General features: G+C 38.8%; 1 protein-coding gene across 3 annotated transcripts in view; it reads left to right on the plus strand.

Moving 5' to 3' along the window:
• Positions 1-25607, plus strand: part of vps50 (VPS50 EARP/GARPII complex subunit) — a 153097-nt gene that overhangs the window by 17164 nt on the left and 110326 nt on the right. For all 3 annotated transcript variants that reach the window (XM_058377732.1, XM_058377734.1, XM_058377733.1), the window contains exons 5-9: positions 6014-6067; positions 15752-15822; positions 15960-16077; positions 16160-16195; positions 16498-16580. In XM_058377732.1, the coding sequence (XP_058233715.1) occupies positions 6014-6067; positions 15752-15822; positions 15960-16077; positions 16160-16195; positions 16498-16580 (362 nt within the window). The remainder of the gene's footprint in view (positions 1-6013; positions 6068-15751; positions 15823-15959; positions 16078-16159; positions 16196-16497; positions 16581-25607) is intronic.

Genomic DNA, 25607 nt, shown 5'->3' on the forward strand with positions numbered 1-25607 from the left:
TCTTTAAATAATTAATTATCAAATCTTCAGGGGAAAAAGAAAAAGGTTTTAGGACTACTGATGCTTCTGTGGCAGCAGTTTGTCACTAAACTAATTGCTTGTGTGAGATATAACTGTCTCTCAGATTGTCTCAGGTTAATTTTAGGCAGAGTTTCTTTTGTTCCAGTTTCCAGCGAATTGGTTTTTAACCCAGTTAAATGGCTCTGTTTTGTGGAGTAAATGTTCCACATCATTAAATAATTAAGTATCAAGTCTTCACCAAAAAGGAAGAGAAAGTCTTTCGGACTCCTGATGCTTCCCTGGCAGCAGTTTGTCCCTAAACTAATTGCTTGTCTGAGTTGCAACGGTCTTTCAGATTGTAGCAGGTTAATTGTAGGCAGAAGGAGAATCTTTTGTTCTTGCAAGTTCCCAGATAAATAGTTTCCTTTTTGAGGATCTGATTCTGTGAAATGCATTACAGCAAGAGAAATATGTGTATATATATACACTTGCTCTCAGATCAGTCTGAAAGGAGTGCGTTCACTGTACCGCAGGTATTTAGCATGCTGAACTGTGCCTGCACAAAGCCTTCAGTTGCCCTTTGTGTGGAGAAATAAGCCATTAGCACAGGTGAAGCAAACTGATTAAAGCTGATGGACCGGGAGAGCTGAAAAAGGGCAGTGAATAAAATAGTTATGTGTTTTCGATTTTGATCAGCCCTGTAACTGTCTCAGCTCTCAGCCCGTTTCACTACCTGCACTAATCACACACACAGACACATGAACAGGAACACACACAAACACACACTTGCACATCACTACTCAAATCCAGGCTGCAGTGAAAGATAATCGATCTGCCTTTAGCACTCAATGATGAAGGGCAGACCTAATGGTCGTCTCTAAATGGTTGCATCTGTTGTCCAGGTATTTATGGATGTGCTTTTGAGGCTGTGTGTGTGTGCTTAAGGAAAAGTTATGCTTTCTTTCTAAATATATATTTGTCTTCAAATCCGTATAAGTATTTATCAGAGAGCGCAGAGGTTTCGTGCACATGTAACACAGGAGACACGAAGCCACGAGGCGCGACTGGGTGGTGGTGCATGCCATGTTTAATTTGTTTCTAATTACTCATGCTTTCTAATTAACATCCTTGATTGTCAGATGCAGAGAAGATTAAAAAGAGTCGTTCCCTCGGTGATCTCTCTGTACCACAGCATGGTTTACTTCTCGATTCTGTTTGATCAGAAGGTGTTGATCACTTCTATAACAGTGGCTCTGATGGTAGCGCAAGCTTTGTATCTTATACGGTATTGTTTCTATAGTAACCATTTATGCTTCTAACACAGGGACTTGTATGAAGGACGAGCCACGTAAACGGATTACAAAATACGCAACGCTCTTCTTCCTGAGGCTCTTCCTCCAAAAATGTATGTTTTGTCCACAAGTTATTACAGAACATTTCTAAGTGTTATGTTGAAGCTGACTGTGAGGAGATGTTTATTTAACGCGTATGGAAGGCATCTACAGGGTCTGTGCTTTGTCACAGTCAGAGTTTTACATCATGGGAAAGGCTTCAGGACTGAGAGTTTCGTTTTGTGGATGTTCCACAACATTGAGTGTAACTATAAATGAATAATGTACAAAGTTTAATAAATAAAAAACTTGCCAGCGATGCGGAACATCCACAAAAATGTTTTATGACTGAAGATGTTACACTTGCTGGTTTCTCTGACAAACATTATTATTTTGTTTCGTTATTTTCATGAGAGAGGAAAAAGTACAGGTCGTGTTAAAAACCTCACTGTTTAAAGCTGCTGTAAGAAGTGGAAGGTGATGTGCTCGGATTAATAAAATGACTGAAAACGCTTCCAAATCTGATGCTACATTATTAATCATATACTGACTCATTTTTCCCCGATCATAACCCTATTGCGCAGTTGTGTTTTTCTTTTCATTACATGTTAAGAGCTTGTGTCAGAAGATACTAACTAGCTAGCGTACATCACTTTGTGAAGGCACAAGGGAACGTTTTTGTGTTGATGTTTTGACTTGTGTTAGTGCTGCTGATTTGGGTTTGTGTTTTTGGCTTTTGTTTTAGTGATGGAGCAATTATGTAGTCCTGTGAATCTCTCGACCTGTAATTAGCTCCAGGATGAAATCATGTGCATTAAATAAGCTAGAATGTAAATGTGGTAATGCAGTGCTCCTCCGGGATTGGAGTCTGACATTAATCCCATTTCCACTGTGAGTCCCTGAGCATAGTTTTAGGATTAATCCCCTGCTATGCTCTGCACATTGGTGTATGATTCTTAAGCCTGGTCGACTGTGACAAATTAATATACAGACACGACGAATGAATACTGCGGTTAGTTTTGTCAGAGAATTGTTTTTATGCAGAATTTAACCTTTTTTTTAAAGGGAGTAGCAGATTACTGAGGGGGCCAGTTTACATCCAAAGCTATGCAGTTTAAAATATATAGTAAATACACCGATCAGGGATGACATTATGAGCAGTGAGAGGTGAAGTGAATAACACTGATTATCTCCTCATCATGGCACCTGTTAGTGGGTGGGATATATTAGGCAGCAAGTGAACATTTTGTCCTCAAATTTGATGTGTTAGAAGCAGGAAAAATGGGCGAGTGTAAGGATTTGAGCGAGTTTGACAAGGGCCAAATTGTGATGGCTAGACGACTGGATCAGAGCATCTCCAAAACTGCAGCTCTTGTGGGGTGTTCCTGGTCTGCAGTGGTCAGTATCTATCAAAAGGGGTCCAAGGAAGGAACAGTGGTGAACTGGCGACAGGGTCATGGGAGGCCAAGGCTCATTGATGAATGTGGGGAAGGAAGGCTGGCCCATGTCATGTGATCCAACAGGATCTGCTGCTAACAGCTTGGTGCCAGATACGGCAGCACACCTTCAGGGATCTTGATGCGTCAGGGCTGTTTTGGCAGTGAAAGGGGGATCAACACAATATTAGGCAGGTGGTCATAATGTTATGCCTGATCAGTGTATATCAGTATACTTTTTAGAGTATATGGATAAATTTTCAAATGAGATATAGGATGAGACAATGGATAGAGAGATTAGCGTTCAACCCTGGCCCCACCCACTGGCTCATAGTTTCTCCTGCAGCATGGAGGAAGACACAGTGCCACACTGGTCCACTCCTCTGAAAAGACCTGGTCAGTTAAGAAGGATAACGGCGGTAAAATTGGACACGCTTCAAATCTCTATCACCCTCACAACAGCGGCATAAACAGCAGTACAAAGAGTGTGTTTAACCTCGTGCTGCTGCTGCAACCCCAGACACGAAGAGTCTTCTGCCCCGAAATAAAGTACGCTTCATGCTTCATTTACCCACAGTGTGTGCTATGAAAAGAAAAGTTCAAACTGGTTCGATATAAAGAAACCACTGGCCTACTACTTACTTACTTTGTCAGAGCAAGTAAGCCTGTAGTTATTTTTGTTCTGTTTACAGTTTTATTGTTATTTGTACAGCTGAAAGGAAAACCTGTAATTGTCCTCTATTTTAATCAGTCTGTTATTGTTGTTGGAAACATCTGGAGTATTTTCAGAAATAGGACTTTTTATTAAATATAGGCCATTTCTTTTTTTTTTTTCTTTTTACATCTTGGTATGTTGTGCAGCTGTGAGCATCTTGCACAAGCTGTTGGTATTTTTCAGCACAGGTGTCTTTCACTTACACAACTAGCCCACATTGTAGAAAATACTGAGATATATATATGTCGCTATTTAGTCTAAAAATACCCCAGCTCTTCTTATAACATTAATGTTTTTCTCACTCTCTCTTTTTTTTGGATTGATTTCTCTCTATTTCTTTCTCACTCAGTCACTCTCTCTCTCTCTCTCTCTCTCTCTCACACACACACACACACCCATAATACTCACTTTCCTTTCACTCAGTGTGAGCTGTGCGCAGTGGTGTCTGTCCGGACATGCTTCATCTCGTGTCAGTCTGTCATCTGCACAGCACCAGCACTCCTGCTCTCCGCAGCCCAACTGCCAGCTTGCTTACTCAGTCTTTGTGTGTGAACCTGTCATCCATCTCCACTTCCACAGGACATCCTACCTCAATGTTCAGACCATCCATCCAAAACTTTATTACCAGCACATGCCGCTTCATGAGATGGATTTGGAAGAAAACACTCGACTGGCTTCATCAGAATAGTGTCACCATCACTGGAGGGATTCTAGCCACATGCCTGCAGAGAGATGTTTTATAAAGTGTCGTTTTAGCCAGAAATCTTAGTATGAGAAGAGAAGGGTTTGTTTTATTTAAGGGGTTTCCTCTTTTAGACAGCACAATAAGTGATGATCTTGGTGTTTTATGCTGTTCTTTTAACCAGACACTAGTATAAACACTATACAGCTGTTCTACAGAAGTGTTTTCAAGTCTGTCTTCAAACACACCTCAGTCTGTTTTCTTGCTAGCTCAGGTGTTGTATCATACACTGTGTACAGCGTAGAACACTTTAGCATGTGCTGTTACAGGAAAATAATTAACAGCGGTGATGGGATGTGATCTGACTCAAAGCAGTCACATTTACCCTGAATTTGAGCTTTTTCCTCCTCGTATACCACATCATTTTGCCAACGATTACAATTCAAGATTCTTTTATTGTCATTATGGTGCAAACTATACATCCATTTTACAAATGAAATAAAAAAATGCAGTCAAGGCAATAGTGAGGATTGTTCGATTCTCGAAGTCGATTATTGTAATGATGTACACAGTATAGATAAGCATGTAACTACTATTTTTATAGATATTAAGTTATTGCACAGCAGTTGAACATATGGAGTTACATATAAAGAGAGGATATTGAAGTGTCAGGGAATGTAAACATGTCAAATAATATAGCAGATAAAGTGCAGCAGAATGTAATCATACTGAGTATACTGTATGTGAACAGACACAAACTGAGGTATACGAAAAGTGCAGATTAATTAAGTTTTGTGCATAGAAAAATGCTGGATCAGATTGTTGTGATCCTTCAGTTTATGTGTATGTGTGTTCACAAGCCTTTATCTCCCGTATGTTGCTGGGGTAGAAGCTGTTCTTAAGTCTTTTGGTTGATGAGGAGCTGGACCTGAACTGTTTGCCAGAGGGCAGCAGTTGAAATAAGTGATGTCCAGGGTGAGAAGGGTCCTTTATGATGTTTGCTGCCCTTTTAAGGCAGCGTGCTGTGTACAGTTCCTTTAAGGAAGGCAGAGAGCAGGCGATGATTTTATGTGCTGAGTTGATCACCCTCTGGAGGGCTTTCTTGTTTGCCTCTGTGCTGCTGGTGTTCCAGGTGGAGATGCAGTCCGTTCCACCTAAAAATTATTTTATTTATTAATGACTGGCACAATGTGCTTTCTAACCATTCATATATACTGTTACGAAACATCAGAACTGTAGTTTCTAGTGTCACTTATGTTATAGCAGCTGCAATCAGTTGTCTCTTGACCAGCCTCTCTTTTCCACTGAAGAAAAACTCAGCAGCTTGTTATGTTACTAAAACTCCAGGAAGTACTGATACTGGAGACTGAAAATGTTAAACTTTGTTTTACAGAAACTGGTCGCCATGTCAGTAGGTGGAAGTTCTTTCATACATAATAGCAAAAAATCGAATCATTAGCCTTTAATTATTAGGATCTATTTCCGTACAGGTCTTTGTAAATGTTATGTATAAGAGCTGACAAAATATTGTCAGTTACTGCTGTTGTGGAAAATGGATCAACACCTTCTGACCAATCAGCACTTACAGTGCTGTTATAAAACACAATATATTTTAACAGTTTATATACACAATGTATATTAGTATGTAGTATCTGAATAAAAAGATAAAAATCCAGACCCCACTTTTAGAAGTAGAGCACCCCAGGACTGGATTGGGGCATGATACTGTGAATGAATGTTCCTCCATCATGTGGAAGATGATGAACATGTGCTACAAGAAGAGTGTACGTCACACTTAAAGTACTTTAGGATGCCATGTTGATCTTTGCTTTATTTTCTGTTTGTATAGGTTTCAAAAAAAGTTGCTGACCTTATTCTAGAGAAACAGCCAGCTTATGTTAAGGTAAGATTTCTTTTATTCATCTCATCATTAAATAAAGATCATTTTGATGCTGCTTTTCTACGCTTTTTGGTAATTTTGCTTTGGTCTATTTACCCTGCCCAAGTATTAACGTTTGTTTGGGTTTTTTTTTTTCATTGTTTAAAATGTAGCTGATTTTGGTATCATATATTATATTCAGAATCTAAAAATGATAATAAATAAATTGCCCAACATTTTAAAGAAACAGTTTACAGTCTCAGAGACACTGATTGAAAAGCTACAGATAAGACCTATCCTATCCTGTCCTATTAATAACGGTTTATTGCTTTTAAGTGCATAATTTTACTACCACATGTGGAGTTATGGTGCAGTATTTCTCAATAAAATCAAAGTGCAGAAGAAACAGGTAACTGAAGCTTCGAAGAATGGAAATGATTATAATTATTAGTTTTATACGCAGCATACAGGTTGAGAAAGAAGACAGAGAGGGTCTCTTGTAGGTGAAACATCACTGATTATGGGTTTAATACTAATCCAAAGCAAATGTTGTGCTTGTGAGAGTATACTAAACAGAACCTGGAGTTTCATCGGCACTACAGTTTACTGTTCTGTGGACAAATTGTACATGAATGAATGACACAAATAAGTATGAAAGCCTCTATATTTCAACAAAACACTCCCAACTTCATATAGCAGGGCTGTGGAGGTATTGTTATGGTATACAAGTGCTTGCAGCCCTGTTACTCAATAAAAATTTATATATTCTAGACAATTAATGTTTTAAACAGATGCAGATATAGATTCCAATACGCATTATTTTAGTTTGTTCCAGTAGACTGACCTAAACCAGACTTTTCTTCCAAAAGCCTGACCTCACTCAGCTCCCTAACAAAAACCTAAACAAAATCCTGTAACAGCTCTACACAAAGCCAGCCTGAAATTTACAAAATAAATAAGATTTTAATTATTTATGTATTTATTTATATTTATAAGCATGCACAGTTCAGTATCTCTCTGCTAGGGTTTTTAAAAGTAATCATTTAATTAGTTAAAAATATTATTTTGTTTATTTACTGCATTTAAAAAAAAATAATATTATGGCAATTATAATATTACAGTGCTTAGGGGACCTCATTTTAACTCATACTTCGTTCCATCTCTGTAGTAGATACTGGTTTTGTCCAGAAAAAAAAAACTGGTCAAATTTTATTAGATGATTTTTTTTTTTTTTTTCCTGCCATCTAAAAATGTTTAGGAGTTCAACATTTTATTACGTTTTTATAGTGGAAGGGTTCAAATTTAATAAGAAGAAACGAAAAAGGAGGAAAATCTTTCAGAATAAAATGTTTAGTTTAAATCATGCCTATTTCTAATCCAAATCTGCGTACAGCTGCAGATATTTGGGGCACTAAACAGATGCAGATGTCGGTAGTGGCATTGCATTACGCCCACAGAGGACTTTGTGGTCGAAAATCTAAAAGCATTGGAGTAATGCAACATGACAGCACTCCAAAACTTAAACCAATAATAGAAATTTCAGAATGTTCTCAATCCCAACGAAATACTGTGGTGTGACCTAAAGAAGCTTCTTCAAACCAGACGTACAAAACCCGATCCCCGTTTATTTGTTTAGAGGAAATCGTCAAAATGCCTAGAGAGAACTTCTGTTGAGATTTTGTTTTGCCCGGTTGCTAAAGGATTCACATGCTTTTTCTATCACCTGATATCTTTTTTTTTTTTTTTTTTAGAATAACGTTATTATGATCCGGGGCTCATTTATGCAGAAAAGACCAAAAGTTCACCAACTTTTGTCTCACAGCTGTAGGCTGCGCTGATGAAATGATGTTTGTGGAAATGTAAGCCCGCTCATTGTGATTCACAGACGGTGCCACTGACAAACCTGTTAATGAGGAGGTGTTTTGATCTCGGGAACGATTTCCGTGTGCTTTGGGATTAAAGTAGTGTGAGAAGAAAGAGTTGAGGAGCTGCGTGTGCTCTCCTCAGCCTCTTTCTCTCCCACACCCCATACTGGATTACTCTGGGACTTTTTTTCCCCTGGCCTTTAGTACGGCCATGCTGGCCAGGCTTTGATCAGGAAACGGTGGGATTTTTGCTCTTCTCCATAGACTCTGCCTTGTGGATTCTTTGGATTCTGGCCTGGAAAGGAAGGAATTAATCTTTTTGTGTCTCCTACAGACGGATTAGAGGATTGCTGAAATTGGCTGTCAGGATGAGTGGTTTATCTGATGCTCATCTTTTTAAAGTTATATGGAAATACAAGTGACAAAGCTTTCAATATTATTCCTCTCCATAACCAACCCCTAGCAAAGATCTAAGCTTTATTTACACATAAATGAAAGCAAGCTACATTTCCAACCCTGTGCAGTTGGAAATGGTTTTTGCTGCTCTCTGGATATTTGCCAGGCGAATTAAGTTGCATGTGGGTAGTTCACTCGCCTGCAGATTAATTGCTCCATTTCTTGTGTCTAGCAAAAAGAGTCCATTGGGAAGACCAGCATACTGAGATTTGTTGTGTCTGATTGTCCCATAATTAAGTGCTGTTAGATTTTAATTCTATGTATTATCCTCTACTGAGTAGTTTGGTGCTGTCTGTACAGAGCTGTAAATCTGAGAGCTCTTCAGTTCCCCCTGTTCATCAAATGCTAGCATTTAAACGCTATATAATAAAACAGATGTTTCTTCTAAAATCTGATTGGCTGAGTCGTGTTGTAAAATACGTTATAAAAATCAAATACGTTGTAAAATCCTCGATATACGCACATCTGTGACCGCTGTGTTTGTCACGGTTTTATCTCTGCTTTAAGCCACTCGATGCTTAATGGCAAGCTAACGCTGGGGTTTAGATAAAAGACAAACCAGGCTCCATTTACAAAAAAACAAATAAGAGGACAAATACTCGAAGCTCATTCCTGTTGCTATTGGAAATGCAGCTTGCTGAACAATTTGTTCTTGTTTTTTTCAACAGAAACTCTTGTGCTCTGTTTTGTAAATCCTTTATATATCCTGGAACATGGAGCATTCATGCGGAGTGGCACAGGAAGCAATTATATTCGTCTTCTAATGAAATAAGTAGTGCATTTGCCTTGTTGCTGGCAATCATATCAAAATAAGATCGATAGAACGAGTGCTTTATTTACTGCTGCTTGCGTGTTACTATATTAAAATGAGAAAACAACATCTAAAAGCTTGAACTGAGATCGTAAGCCTTTGCAGTGTCTAACCATGACCTGGGGCATTACCTGTAGAAAAATGTCTGAGGTACTGCTTATTACTGAAACATTCTTATGTAAAGGAACCAACACAACCACCTTAAAATGTTATATGATAAAAGGTTCAAGGCTTTTTATTTATGTACATATTAAATACATACATGTGATCTAATTTTGAGAAATGTTTTTTTTCTTAGTTACTTATCCCATAGTGCAACAATGAACAATAGAGAAAATATAATACAATAAAGTGTAGAAATATAGAATCTAGTAACGATAAATAAGAGAAAAAATAATGTAATAAACAGAGATTAAAATATAATAGTCTATGGAGAACGTAATGAGTATAAATAGAATGGAATGGAATGAATACAATTTCTATGCAGCTCTATGAAGCGTGTAAATCATTTTGTAGATACAGCTTATATATATTATACATAGCTTGGGAAAAAAAAGTGTGCCAAAAAGTTTCTCCGAGCAAGCAGTGAAATTTACTCAACCTTTACAGTCTGGGGCCTAATTGTCACAGGAGGATAAACATAAACTCTTTCAAATGTCACTGGTCCTCCCTCAACCACACACACACACACACACACACACACACACAAAACAACATCGAAAATATGTGTGTCCGTGATTAGTAGTCTAGAAAGCTGAAACAGGATAATTGCACGTTTTAAACTGTATCTGCATCAATGTTAAGGAAGATTACACAGCTAGCTTTCTAAGACATTGTTGATCGCATGGCTGGAGCAGTTCCTGTGTTTTCTGACTATACAATCATGAGCTAATGAGTTTTGACTCAGGAAAACTGCTGTTGAGGCCATCTATGAATATTCTATGGCTACCCACATTTACATTATTCTCCACTGGGACCCTGAATCGCAAAACTGGAACATGGTCATGATTTTAAGCCATCATGAAATATTTAGCACGTATTCGGGAGCATTTCTGAGTCTTTGAAATCCATTTCTGGAATGAAAAGTAACATGATGCTTTCCTTGCAAATTTCAACCCATTTCTTCTGGGTGTTTTTCAGTGATTTAAAGTGTCCAAATATTTTTCTTGCCTTTTATAGGTTGAAAAATCTCCAGTCATTTTCGATAAGAGGCTGGGAATAATTGGGCAGAAGCCATCTTTGGGCTGTCTCAGATTCAGACTGTTTCTTTCTCAAATATTGGCAATGCTTGAAGGATAAGAAAATTAACAGAAACCATAATACCTTTCCTGTGTACCCTTTTAACTAAACTCTTGATACTGATGATCCTTCTATAGATAGATGCCGGGTCGTAACCTGTACTGGATCAGATTTGATTACATCTCATTAGCACCACTTTTATTAGAACAGTGATTGCTTCGGAAATTGTAACAGAGCATTTTTTTTTTTCCTCTGCGCTGTTCTTTCTTTAGCTCTCCTCCCAGGAGATAACCGAACCATTTTCTTGACTGGCTGGAGGGATCTGAGACAGCGAGTTGTTTTGAATGTGTTCTGTGTTTTGAGGATCTCAGCCCACCGTAAGACTGTCTAGTTGCACTATGGCCAACGTAACAGGTGGCCTGGGTTATTTAGACTGTGCTGTTTCAGGCCTGAGGTCAGTGTGTGAGCCCAGATGATTAAACGCTGGCTTTTACAGCTGCTCCTGAGCTCATGACCCTGATGAAGCTGAATATGGGATGGTACGGATCCAAGCCACAGCTGAAATGTGTTTTCTCTGTCTGTTGGTGAGACAGGGCAGAGTTTACGCATTGCTGGTGTGCGACACACATGAGGCTTTAAGGCACTTGTTTTGACACTTGCAAATTAGCCCCGAGTCGGGTCTGGTCACTCCCAGAGACAGTGGCCAGTGTCGTCCAGGGGAAGTCCAGGAAAGTGCTCATCAAATCTTGCCTGGTTTAAATAAGTGACTCCCAGGCTCTCAAACTGCAAATTAATCACGACTAATAGACTGTTCCACATAATTGTTGAGTGCATTGGTATTTCAACATATCAATGTTGCTAATCAAAGCTGTGTTTACATTTTCATAATATAACAGGAAGCACTATCAATTTTTCAAAGAGGTGGAGTTAAATAAGAGCCAGCTCCCATTCCTGCCCCAAGCTCCGCCTCCAGAACCTGCAGTAGTTCAACACTCAGCCATTCGACTATCTGAAAGCCGAGCTATAACACACACAAACACACAAACGTCGCCATGAGACTTTTTCCAATGAGCTTTTAAACTAGCATCGTTAGCTTTGTGACACACGCAATATAGCTGCTTGAAAGTCAAGTTGGGGGAAAAAGGCTATTTGTTATAAAGGCTATTAAAGAAGTCTTGCCTTTCACAGATTTTGTTTACATACCTGTCTAAGCGCAACATGGCTAATTCTGTGTCCAGTGTCATCATCTTCACCACTAATAAATTACTACATCATGGAAAAGTGCTGCCAGTGTTTATTCTGGTTTTTGCATTATTCATATTTCCTCATGTTTATTTGCTCACAGGGGAGTTGTATCAGACTGAGATGATGTGGAGGGAAGGGGTTGTTGGGAAATGTCTTTAAAGTGACTGACAATGAACCCATGTTAATGCAACACTCTGGACCATAGCACAGGGCTTAAACAAATAATTGTTCTGCATATTTTCCAGAACAAAATAAAAAAGAAAAAACTATTTTAAAACAAACAGGAAATTGGTGAACTTTATCAAATTAAATATGAACACGAACACTTCTTCATTAATGTTTAAATATTTTGTGTAACTTCTAGATGATAACTGGATTTATATTGTTTTGGTTGTCCACCAGTCTGTGCATCTGTCTGTCCGTCTGTCTGAGATTATCCTTAGCGTGATGTCTCAAGAACGAGTGCTTGACTGAAAGGATTTATGAGGGATTATCATTGAAACCAGCAGATGAACTGATTAGATTTTGTAACTGATCAAAACAGGCTCAAGTTCAGATCAGTGTTAAATGTCTGAAACTGTTTTTCTTTAATAGCTTTCCTCCTGTTTAAATGATAACTGAAGTGTATTTAATGCAGGCAAATTTGCAACATGAAGAATTAGACACGCTGGCGGCAGAGGAATCGAGTTCAGTTCGGTTCAGATTTGTTTATAACAATAGACAACAGTGGCCATTGTCACAAAGAAGCTTTATAGATATACGAATATAGATATAGACGCAAAGGTAGCAAGGAAAATCTCCCTGAGACATCATGAGGTAGAAACATTGAGAGGAGACACCGGATAGAGAGAATAGAATTCATTTCATATACTGTAGTGTCAATATATTTATTCTATATATATATTTTTTAAAATTTGCTTGTACTGATAATTCTAGTTCAGTTTTTTGCAAGTATATTTATTTAATTTTTTATTCTTTTTTTATGCTATTTTTCTATTCCACTTTTTAAGACAGGCGTTCGTAAAGCATTTCAGTACATCGTAAATATTCTTGGTATTTAAATTCCCTATAATTAATTTACTGTCCAAGTTGCATTCTGCTTGTTTGAAAAAGCTACGCCCACTGTTTTTAATCACCCAACTTTATCGTATAACATTCTACAGAAATTAATAAACCTAAGCTCTGCGTAACCTCCGGCAGAAATCTTTGAGAATAATTTATCAGAGAAATATTTACTTCAGGTTTGATTTCTAGATATGAGATTGTTCCCATGCCAGTTGGAGGTTTGATGACTTCTAATTAACTTCTCACTCTCCCGTGTGTACGAGTGTAGGCTTCAAGCAGAGCGCACTACAAACACAGCGCTTGTTTTTCTCTGTTTTTCATCTGCTCATGTATGTGTACCATCTGATGTCCTCTAGGTTGCCCTAGTCTGAGTTTTTCATTGAATACACTGCTCTATCAGGAACCTTCCAGCATTTTTACACATACTAATAATAACCAGTCATAATCTCTCCCAAGGCTCAATGCTGTTTTTTGTGATGTTGGGCATAAGGAAGCATTGTACACAAGTCCTCCATGGAATCGATTTTTTCCACCTCATATTCCTTTGCCAAATAATTATGTTTAATATGACAGTGGGTTGATGCTTTCTGTCTCTCGCCAAAGGCTAGCGCTGTGCTAAAGGTCGTAGCTGACGCACATCGTCTTAAGACTGAGAGACCGGGTTTTCAGTGTGTGAATTTACCTCAGGCCTTGACAGCTCTTCAAACGCTAGGATGTGGATAGAGGAAGGGGAAAGCCTTAAATTCCACCCAGCAATTAATTCAGGAAATGCCATGTGGGATCATGGATATGTTCCTGTGGCACCTTGTCACTGCTCTGCCTTACGATATAACAGAGCTTCTAGCTGTAACAAGAGCATTTTGCTGGTCACTTTTTTCTCCTCCTTTCTGCGGTCAGTTCAGAAGTAACCCAAGACACCTTGAGCTCTGCATCAGGTCAAAAAAAAAAAAAGGCTGTTTCTGGCTTTTATGCTTGACTTATAGTAGAGGAAAAGAGTATTATGCTTATACAATGCTTATAAACACACTCGTGATGGAGAGAGGATAGACTGTGTTATACAGAATGCTGTGGATCTTCTTAAAGCTGGCACTCTACTGAAAAAGAAATGAAATAAAATGTATGTGCTGATTTGTTTGCCCCAAATATTTGTTTGGTTTGGTTGCTGAAATATTATACCAGCTTTATTAGAAATTAAGTCTATAGCTGGAAAAGATCATACTTCATTAAAGTCCACCAGAAATCAAACCATATGGTTATGCCTTCATGCGCTCTGGGAATGATCCTACTTCCCACTTCTGCAGTGATAATTATGCATTAGTTTGTCACATTCACATGCTTTGGTGTTGGAAAGAACGTGAAATAAAGACGCGCAGCTTTGTTCATACATTTTTTTCTAATTATTTTATTTTATTACATTTATTCTGATACCGTAAACATACATTACTCAGCCAAATAGCTTGCTGATTATAATGAAGTTTTGGTAGAATATTAGCTATTAACACAGTTTAAAAATACACAACATGGATAGAATGGAACAAAACAGCAAGCATTAACAATTAGTTGCGTTATAAAAAGAATAAAACCTGTCATTCGGTACAGAAACTCTACTCTCATCTGCTATGTTGCAAGTTTAGGACTTCTGTTATTTTGGAAAATTGGGTATTGAAATGATCTGAGTTTCCCAGTCATAATTACGACTTGAGGGCTCATTTTTGTGCAACTTCCCAGTGGGAAACTCGTAATTATGATGGCACCTGAAGGCAGCATGAGTGTCATTTATTTGTTCGGATTTATTCTGTACAAAAACATTTTTTTTTAAATAATGTTACACTCTGCCATTGATTAAAGTTAAATTATAATAGTTTATACCACAGAGCTGCTCAGTTCTCTTTCTGATTAGTCAGAAGATGTTGATTCTGACAGTAGTGCCTGAGATAACGAAAACGACAAGTTTATATTCATAGTGCAACGTTTATAGAAGGCGTCTTTATTGTCAGAGATTTGAGGTGAAGCTTTTCTTTTAAAGACAGGAACAGGAAAATCTTCAGGATGCTTAGCAGTTTCTTGGTAACATAATTATAGTGTTTAATTTTCATTATTTTAATAACTTCAAGAGAGAGATAAAACAAGAGGCTGGTGAAAGAACAATTGTTTATTGCTTTTGTAGGAACTCATTTATTTCACAGACAGCTAAATTACAATGTAAAATGTGTAAACAGTTTACCGAATATTGCAAATTTGAGCTTGTTAACAACATTTTTGCTTCTGGGACAAGAAAGTTGTTGATTATTTTCTTTTCGTGTGTTTTAATCCTCAGAAACTAATTCTCATGTATCTCTCAAACTAAAATATTACACCGAGTCATTTTTATGCCACAAATGATCACAGACATATGTGTGTTTTATTTATTTATTTATGTTGCAGATGAAGTATATATATTTAATATATATATACTATATATAATACTATATTTAACATGGTCCTGTTTTGTTTGTTGTGCCGATGTTCAGCATTGAATTTCTTTGACATGTCGCACTCCACAGTGGTGGTTAAAGGCTCATAGGAAAGTAGACACTCAGGGCTTTATGAATGTTTAGTTTTTTGTAATTATTTCTGTTTTCCTCTAGCCTACTAGGAACAAAATGTTTATAGTTATATAATGTTATATAAAAGTTCCAAAAATACGAAAACTAATTTTTTTTCCACACAAATGTTTCTATTGTTTAAAGTAAATGGTGATATCAAAACTATCTCTGCTCTCTGAGATCCTCCAAGTGCTTGTCCATAAGCATTAAAAATTCTGTGTAAGGTTATCCAGCAGGACGGAAAACACACATCCCACAATGAAAGCTGACAGTGTCCTTGCTGACTCATTTAATATCAGACTTGAGGCCATTAATAATAATTAATTTCTTTTGTCCTGACTGAAAATGTCAGATAATTCGATTTCCATTCCACCGGCACAGTGGAATGCCAGTGTACTGGTAAAGAATGGTTAACATCGTATTTTTTTATCTTTTGATTTAGGAACTGGAGCGAGTAACATCCCTGCAAACCACACTGCAGCTGGCTGCTGTTATCTGCACCAATGCTCGGAGGTCTGGTCCCCTTTCCTACATCACCAACTTATTATCAGGCATTAAGAATTATGACTAAGCTAGCTAATACATTTACACACAAATTACAAACAATTTAATTATTATTATTATTATTATTACTTTTATTTTGTTTATAGGCAGCTTGCTTTCGCTAAAGAAGGCTTCACCGAAGCAAGTCTTGGGCTTCTGGCCAACCAGAGACGCAGGCAGCTGTTGACAGGATTGTTAAAGTCTTTACGAACCATCAAGACACTGGTAACTACTGTGTTAATTACTGTACCTAGTCAACTTTGTGTCATTATCCATGAGAAATGACCCTTTTTATTCTCTTACACAGCAAAGGACTGATGTTCGACTGAGTGAGATGCTGGAGGTAAGCATGTCACAGGCTTTCCTCATATCATTGACAGAAATAGTCTCTTATCTCCTTTTAGATCATTTTAGATAATTTTTAATAAAAGCCATTAATGATCGGGTTTCTCAATTTGCCCTGTAAATGGCCGTAACCAGTCCATTATCGCATCCATTCTGTGCTGTGGAGCGTCACTCCAGCTCTGATAGGAGTGCCAAGCATACATACATTAAAGTTTATGCTGTGCAGCCCGGGTTGAAAGATCTTACACAGGGTTGATATATAGCTGTGCTGCTGAAAGTGAATGTGTTTTTTTTTGGCAGGAGGAGGACTATCCAGGTGCAATCCAGTTGTGCTTGGAATGTCAGAAGGCTGCCAGCACTTTCAAGCACTACAGCTGCATAAGGTATGTTGAGCACTGTTTGACTTGAGGACTATAGCGGTGGTGCTGAGAGAGGCTCTTCCGATTTAAATGAACCACTCCGTGCACTGAAATGGCAAACTATGCCAATTTTACTGCCTCTTGTACACATTTTCATATTTTTTCGTTAAAGTTATTCCTTTACTCACTCACTCACTCACTCACTCACTCATTCAGTAAGTCACTCACTTCACTTAGTTACTGTCTGTCAGTCAGTCAGTCACTCAATCACTCACTCACTCACTCACTCACTCAGTAAGTCACTCACTTCACTCAGTTACTGTCTGTCAGTTAGTCAGTGAGTCACTCACTGACTAATTCAGTCAGTCAGTCACTGACTCAATCACTCACAAAGATAGTCAGTCAGTCACTCACTCACAAAGATAGTCAGTCAGTCACTCACTCACAAAGATAGTCAGTCAGTCACTCACTCACAAAGATAGTCAGTCAGTCAGACACTCACTCACAAAGATAGTCAGTCAGTCAGACACTCACTCACAAAGATAGTCAGTCAGTCAGACACTCACTCACAAAGATAGTCAGTCAGTCAGACACTCACTCACAAAGATAGTCAGTCAGTCAGACACTCACTCACAAAGATAGTCAGTCAGTCAGACACTCACTCACAAAGATAGTCAGTCAGTCAGACACTCACTCACAAAGATAGTCAGACACTCACAAAGATAGTCAGTCAGTCAGACACTCACTCACAAAGATAGTCAGTCAGTCAGACACTCACTCACAAAGATAGTCAGTCAGTCAGACACTTACAAAGATAGTCAGTCAGTCAGACACTCACTCACAAAGATAGTCAGTCAGACACTCACTCACAAAGATAGTCAGTCAGTCAGACACTCACTCACAAAGATAGTCAGTCAGTCAGACACTCACTCACAAAGATAGTCAGTCAGTCAGACACTTACAAAGATAGTCAGTCAGTCAGACACTCACTCACAAAGATAGTCAGTCAGACACTCACTCACAAAGATAGTCAGTCAGTCAGACACTCACTCACAAAGATAGTCAGTCAGACACTCACTCACAAAGATAGTCAGTCAGACACTCACTCACAAAGATAGTCAGTCAGTCAGACACTCACTCACAAAGATAGTCAGTCAGTCAGACACTCACTCACAAAGATAGTCAGTCAGTCAGACACTCACTCACAAAGATAGTCAGTCAGTCAGACACTCACTCACAAAGATAGTCAGTCAGTCAGACACTCACTCACAAAGATAGTCAGTCAGTCAGACACTCACTCACAAAGATAGTCAGTCAGTCAGACACTCACTCACAAAGATAGTCAGTCAGTCAGACACTCACTCACAAAGATAGTCAGTCAGACACTCACTCACAAAGATAGTCAGTCAGTCAGACACTCACTCACAAAGATAGTCAGTCAGTCAGACACTCACTCACAAAGATAGTCAGTCAGTCAGACACTCACTCACAAAGATAGTCAGTCAGTCAGACACTCACTCACAAAGATAGTCAGTCAGTCAGACACTCACTCACAAAGATAGTCAGTCAGTCAGACACTCACTCACAAAGATAGTCAGTCAGTCAGACACTCACTCACAAAGATAGTCAGTCAGTCAGACACTCACTCACAAAGATAGTCAGTCAGTCAGACACTCACTCACAAAGATAGTCAGTCAGTCAGACACTCACTCACAAAGATAGTCAGTCAGTCAGACACTCACTCACAAAGATAGTCAGTCAGTCAGACACTCACTCACAAAGATAGTCAGTCAGTCAGACACTCACTCACAAAGATAGTCAGTCAGTCAGACACTCACTCACAAAGATAGTCAGTCAGTCAGACACTCACTCACAAAGATAGTCAGTCAGTCAGACACTCACTCACAAAGATAGTCAGTCAGTCAGACACTCACTCACAAAGATAGTCAGTCAGTCAGACACTCACTCACAAAGATAGTCAGTCAGTCAGACACTCACTCACAAAGATAGTCAGTCAGTCAGACACTCACTCACAAAGATAGTCAGTCAGTCAGACACTCACTCACAAAGATAGTCAGTCAGTCAGACACTCACTCACAAAGATAGTCAGTCAGTCAGACACTCACTCACAAAGATAGTCAGTCAGTCAGACACTCACTCACAAAGATAGTCAGTCAGTCAGACACTCACTCACAAAGATAGTCAGTCAGTCAGACACTCACTCACAAAGATAGTCAGTCAGTCAGACACTCACTCACAAAGATAGTCAGTCAGACACTCACTCACAAAGATAGTCAGTCAGTCAGTCAGACACTTACAAAGATAGTCAGTCAGTCAGACACTCACTCACAAAGATAGTCAGTCAGACACTCACTCACAAAGATAGTCAGTCAGTCACTCACTCACAAAGATAGTCAGTCAGTCAGACACTCACTCACAAAGATAGTCAGTCAGACACTCACAAAGATAGTCAGTCAGTCAGACACTCACTCACAAAGATAGTCAGTCAGTCAGACACTCACTCACAAAGATAGTCAGTCAGTCAGACACTCACTCACAAAGATAGTCAGACACTCACTCACAAAGATAGTCAGTCAGTCAGACACTCACTCACAAAGATAGTCAGTCAGTCAGACACTCACTCACAAAGATAGTCAGTCAGTCAGACACTCACTCACAAAGATAGTCAGTCAGTCAGACACTCACTCACAAAGATAGTCAGTCAGTCAGACACTCACTCACAAAGATAGTCAGTCAGTCAGACACTCACTCACAAAGATAGTCAGTCAGACACTCACTCACAAAGATAGTCAGTCAGTCAGACACTTACAAAGATAGTCAGTCAGTCAGTCAGTCACTCACTCACAAAGATAGTCAGTCAGTCAGACACTCACTCACAAAGATAGTCAGTCAGTCAGACACTCACTCACAAAGATAGTCAGACACTCACTCACAAAGATAGTCAGTCAGTCAGACACTTACAAAGATAGTCAGTCAGTCAGACACTCACTCACAAAGATAGTCAGTCAGTCAGACACTCACTCACAAAGATAGTCAGTCAGACACTCACTCACAAAGATAGTCAGTCAGTCAGTCAGACACTTACAAAGATAGTCAGTCAGTCAGACACTCACAAAGATAGTCAGTCAGACACTCACTCACAAAGATAGTCAGTCAGTCACTCACTCACAAAGATAGTCAGTCAGTCAGACACTCACTCACAAAGATAGTCAGTCAGACACTCACTCACAAAGATAGTCAGTCAGTCAGACACTCACTCACAAAGATAGTCAGTCAGACACTCACTCACAAAGATAGTCAGTCAGACACTCACTCACAAAGATAGTCAGTCAGACACTCACTCACAAAGATAGTCAGTCAGACACTCACTCACAAAGATAGTCAGTCAGACACTCACTCACTCACTCACTCACTCACAAAGATAGTCAGTCAGACACTCACTCACTCACAAAGATAGTCAGTCAGTCAGTCAGACACTCACAAAGATAGTCAGTCAGACACTCACTCACTCACTCACTCACTCACTCACTCACTCACAAAGATAGTCAGTCAGACACTCACTCACTCACTCACTCACTCACTCACTCACAAAGATAGTCAGTCAGACACTCACTCACTCACTCAGTCACAAAGATAGTCAGTCAGACACTCACTCACTCACTCACTCACTCACAAAGATAGTCAGTCAGACACTCACTCACTCACTCACAAAGATAGTCAGTCAGACACTCACTCACTCACTCAGTCACAAAGATAGTCAGTCAGACACTCACTCACTCAGTCACAAAGATAGTCAGTCAGACACTCACTCACTCACAAAGATAGTCAGTCAGACACTCACTCACTCACTCACAAAGATAGTCAGTCAGACACTCACTCACTCACAAAGATAGTCAGTCAGACACTCACTCACAAAGATAGTCAGTCAGACACTCACTCACAAAGATAGTCAGTCAGACACTCACTCACTCACTCAGTCACAAAGATAGTCAGTCAGACACTCACTCACTCACTCAGTCACAAAGATAGTCAGTCAGACACTCACTCACTCACTCACTCACAAAGATAGTCAGTCAGACACTCACTCACTCACTCACTCACTCACAAAGATAGTCAGTCAGACACTCACTCACTCAACTCACCAACTGACTCAGTCAAACACAGTCAGTTTTTTTATTCTAACATGCTCAGTAAAGACATCATGTGGCAGATGTAAATCATAGCAACTCAATATTAAAAGACTTCCAAAGCATTCATCATTCCGTGGTTGTTGTTGTGGATTGAAATGTGGACTGCTTATTTTTTTATGAAACATGATTCACACAGACACCTCTGAAGAGAAGGAAAACCCTGTTTCATTGATCACACAAACCTTTCTTGTTTTGTCTCATCATTCCTGTCGCTGGCACCTTTCAAAGGACAGTTAGCGCTGCATGAAAGTTCACACCTCTGCCCAGTTCTGCTACATAGGGGGAAAACTGTTGTCCTTCAAAGCACTTAGTCCAGTAAGTGTCCATTATCTGTAAAGGATAATGAAGGGTCAGAAATGAAAACATTTTCAGAAGTTATGCAGCACATTAAAATCTTTTACTGCTTGTTCTTGTATGCTGTAACTGGAAGTCTCAGAAGTCGTTGGCAGCATAGCGTAACAACGAGAAGACAGTTCATTTTTTTTGCAGGGATTAAATGAACTGTAAAGCTGTATCAGTGAGGACAGTGGACTGTGATTGAGAAGCGTGGCCATTGTTTAGAATATTCCACTATGAGAGCAGTCTGCTGAGAGGACTTCATCCTCAAATACACACATGCACATACACATACAGATACACAAATACTCGTTTTCTTTCCTTCATTTTTGTTAATCCCTAATCACCACCAGACAATTCAACTGGCACAAAGGAAACCTGGTCCTGTTTTAAATGAAGTTTGAGTGAGGATTGTACTCTGCACTGTACAAACTACTGTACACAGACTGTGCACTTGTAATTAAGAGGGCTTAAAGGACGTAATTTGACAGTGTTAACGCAGCTATTTGGGGAATACAAATATTTTCTCAGTGAATGCCATGCCTACTATAAACATAAGGTTTTTGATAGCAAGACCACTATATTAATAGCAAGACTAGTATAGAAACAACAAGGTCTTCATTTGTGCAGATGGGCTGCTGTGCTAAACAAACATGGCGCTGAAAGGGAAATGGGAGACAATCCAGACCTGATTGGTGCTCTTTCACAATTACGACTGTGATTTCTTTCTCACTTACGGTCCATCAAGTGACACGTATTGGGTTCTTCTATACTTCTATACCACACATGCTGATAGTTTGCCTCTGGCTCATTTCTGCAGTCAGGCTTCATCCGGTTGCTTAGTGAACATAGGATACACACACGTGACTGAAAACAAGGACAAAATATTCAGAAACATTGCTGAAGAGCTGAAAGTGTTGCAGAGCGACATCCTGTACGAGTTCAGTTTCTCTGCTGTTTCTCTTTTGCCTGCTGTTTGTCCTTCGAATATCTAATCAATAACTAATAAATATTCAACACTTACCTCAAAGTAAATGGATATTGATGATGATAATGATACTGCACCACTTGAAGTGATCTGTTTTGTGTATTAAATGCAGGTCCGGTAACACATAACGGAAAATATTATAGCAGCCTGTTTGTGCTACACTTTTCTCAGATTAATCTAATGCTCAGGAATTGGCAAGTCGGTCTATATTCAAGGCTGTGTCCCAAACCACACACTAAGTCATAGGCTTAAATAGTAACAACAGCATTAGTGTACTGAAAGATTGTTCCCTGGTTCTTGAGTCTTTGTTTCTCTCAAATCTAAGGTCAGAAATCTTAAATTTGAATATAAATATGTCTTATATGTTAGCTACAACTATAGCAGTTATAGACCTAGCCTCTATTTGCTGTGTCTGTAATGAGTGGCTGGTTACCATGGACTAAGACCTTCCCAGTATTTATACGATAAACCCATTTCATAACAGACGTGGTAATCGTGCTGCATGTTCACCAACGCAGTGTCTTTTCCAGCACGCTTTCGTGTTAATCAGTATGACCTTTTATATCTCATTTTCATTTTACGCCACGTGCGTCACTTCGGCTGCTGTGCACTCTTACCGCTCCAGGCCTTTCGCCGGAACTTAAAGCAGCTTATGCTTTAGAGAATCCTCGCCTCCTCATATTCAATATTAATGTTGAATTTCAAATTATGCTGGAAGTGTGACAGTAAACAAGGATGTTCTGCTTAAAGCTAAACCGCTCTGAAGCATTGCAGAGAGCTGTATGAATATGTTTATGAGTGGCATGTAGTTTAAGTTCAAGGCTCGGTGCAGAGGGACTCCTGTTTCACTGCCAGATCTCTTTCCAAGTCTTGCTGTGTAATTCAGAGTCCATCCTCTTGGGAGCAGAGGTCTACAAAACGGATACCTACAACTCCATTCCTCCATCAGCTGTACATAATGCAAATTGAGCATTGAGACTTTATATCATTGTGTAGTCTTTTGGGAATATAAGTGACTATAAGAATGCATGGCTGCAGAGGCACTTCTAGCAACTGAGCTGTTCTTCAAATGGCTGCTTGCCAGTTCCCTAGTATGTCTGTTATTTTTTTTTGTTTTGTTTTTTTTGGCAGGCTGGCAAGGCTGTAATTCTTGTTGGTTCACTACTACTTTACCTCTGAGCTCATGAAAATACAGTACTATAATTGCTAACCATAAATCCAATTAGAAATGAATTTTTTTATTTACATTTGATATGACTGTTTAAATTCAGGGCATATTTTTCAACCATATCGGTTAATAAATTAATAAATGGTTAATAGATCCCCCCCCCCCCAGAGTTGCATCATCATCTCCTAATTGCTAGTTTATAACCCTCAACTGCTCAGGTATATACACTACCAGTCAAAAGTCTGGACACACCTTTTAATTCAATGTTTTTTGTTTAGGGATTTATTTTCTACATTCTAGAACAATACTGGAGATTTCAAAACTATGAAATAACACACATGGACTTAAGTAATGCATATGTAACGACAACAAAAAACAGTCAGTTGTTATTTTAAGACACGAAGGTCAGGTGTTCTGGAATAGTTCTTGCAAGAACAGTATTGTCAAGTGCATTTGCAAAACCACCATGATGAAACTGGCTCACATGAAGACCATCCCAGTAAAGCAAGACCAAAATTTACCTCTGCTGCAGAGGAGAAGTTCATTTAGAGTTACCAGCCTCAGAAATCACCAATTAACAGCACCTCAGATTAGAGCTGTTATGAAGGCTTTACAGAGCATCAGTAGCAGACATATCTCAATATCAACTGTTCAAAGGACATTATTTACTCATTATTGTATTTCGGCCGCCTTCAGAATTGTTTTACAATGTAGAAAGAAATAAACATCAGGAAAGACCATGGAATTAGAAGGTGTGTCCAAACTTTTGACTGGTAGTGTAAATCAGATGAAAAATAAGTCCCTCTGGTTAAGGGAGTAAAGGTAAAGATGGTAGGAGTTAGATTTATTACTTTATCCCTCTGTTGCATGTTATGGTCAGTATTACCTGGTGTTTATATAATTTCGCATCATAGTTTGCAAGTAGATTTTAAAGAATATAGTGTTTCATATAAAATCTACCAATTGAGTACAAGTATACCTGGTGCCACACTACTATAAATACAGTACAGTGTAACCTCAGCAAATGAACGCCCTCCCTTGCGAATTTTCGCCTTAAGAATTGAAATTCTGCAAGAAATTTGCAGTGCATACGAAACATTTTCGGCATACAAACAAACCGAACCAACCTCCGGCTAAGTTGCGCATACGTCTCGGAGCCGTTCAAAACCTCTTTGTGTCAGTGGAAAGCCAAGCGACGCGAGTTTATGAGTTTTCCGGGGTTTTTTTTTCAGTCAGTCAAAGCTGTTTCGAAAGACTCAACCCACGATAACCAACGTTGCCTTTGGAATGTGTTCAAAAGCTACATGATTTTTTGCATGTTGTTTTAGTTGACAGATTAGTGGCGTGGGTGATCTGTGTATTTAAGCTTGGTGGCACGACTTCCTGTGAGGAGCCTTGCCATGGAATGCTTGGCTTGGGTCAGTTCTTTGTAAGCGGCAAATACAGTTTAAATACGCTTTGTGGTGGTAATATTGATAATATTTTGGGTGGCTGGAAAGCATTATCTGCATTTACATTATTTCTTATTTGTTTCGCAGTACAAATTTTCGCCTTAAGAATTCACCTCCAGAACAAGTTCAATTTCTATGCTGTACTCTGATACGAGTAATAAATAGTGTCTGTTTGTATGATGAATATAGGAACCAATAAAATGTTTCTGGATAATTTGATCATTTCTGACTGAATGAATAAATGAATGATCAAAAGAACGAACGAATAAATAAACAAATGAAAAGAATGTGAGTGAAAGGAGCAGGCCAAAAAACAAAAACAAATATATAACACTATAATAATTCAAAACTTCTCTAAAAGTAAATGGATATTAATAATGATAAAGCTAATGTACCAGACGATACTGTCTGGGAGCAAAATGACATCGTAAGCTAGTCTGGTGAGAAGCTTATGATGAGTGCCAAGTCCATCTACATTCCAGACTGTATCTTAATAAGTAGCCGGCTTACATACTAATGACAGCATTAGTGTCCTTTATCCGTGTCCTTAAAAGTCATTATTTGTCTAAAATTAAATTCTAATGATTAAGTATTCAAAATGTCTTAAATTTGAATATTTTTTTTTACATTTCTAAATGAAGGCGTCAGCAGCTTGATATCCTGTTCTCTCAATGCTGCTTTTGTAGTATATTCTGGATAGTTTAATGTGCTTAATAAACCTTAAAATAAATCTAAACCTTGTTTTTTATTAATCCTGCTGCACGAGTACCACAACGATGTCACTTTTCTCATTTTCCACCTGAAATAATGAGGGCTCTGTGTCATGCTGTGACTGCTCTGTGCTGTGACCGTGACTGGCTTGCAGCTCAGGAGAACCGTGTTTTAGAGCATGTTCTC

The sequence above is a fragment of the Hemibagrus wyckioides genome, linkage group LG24, assembly GCF_019097595.1.
Source record: "Hemibagrus wyckioides isolate EC202008001 linkage group LG24, SWU_Hwy_1.0, whole genome shotgun sequence".
Lineage (NCBI taxonomy): Eukaryota > Metazoa > Chordata > Actinopteri > Siluriformes > Bagridae > Hemibagrus > Hemibagrus wyckioides.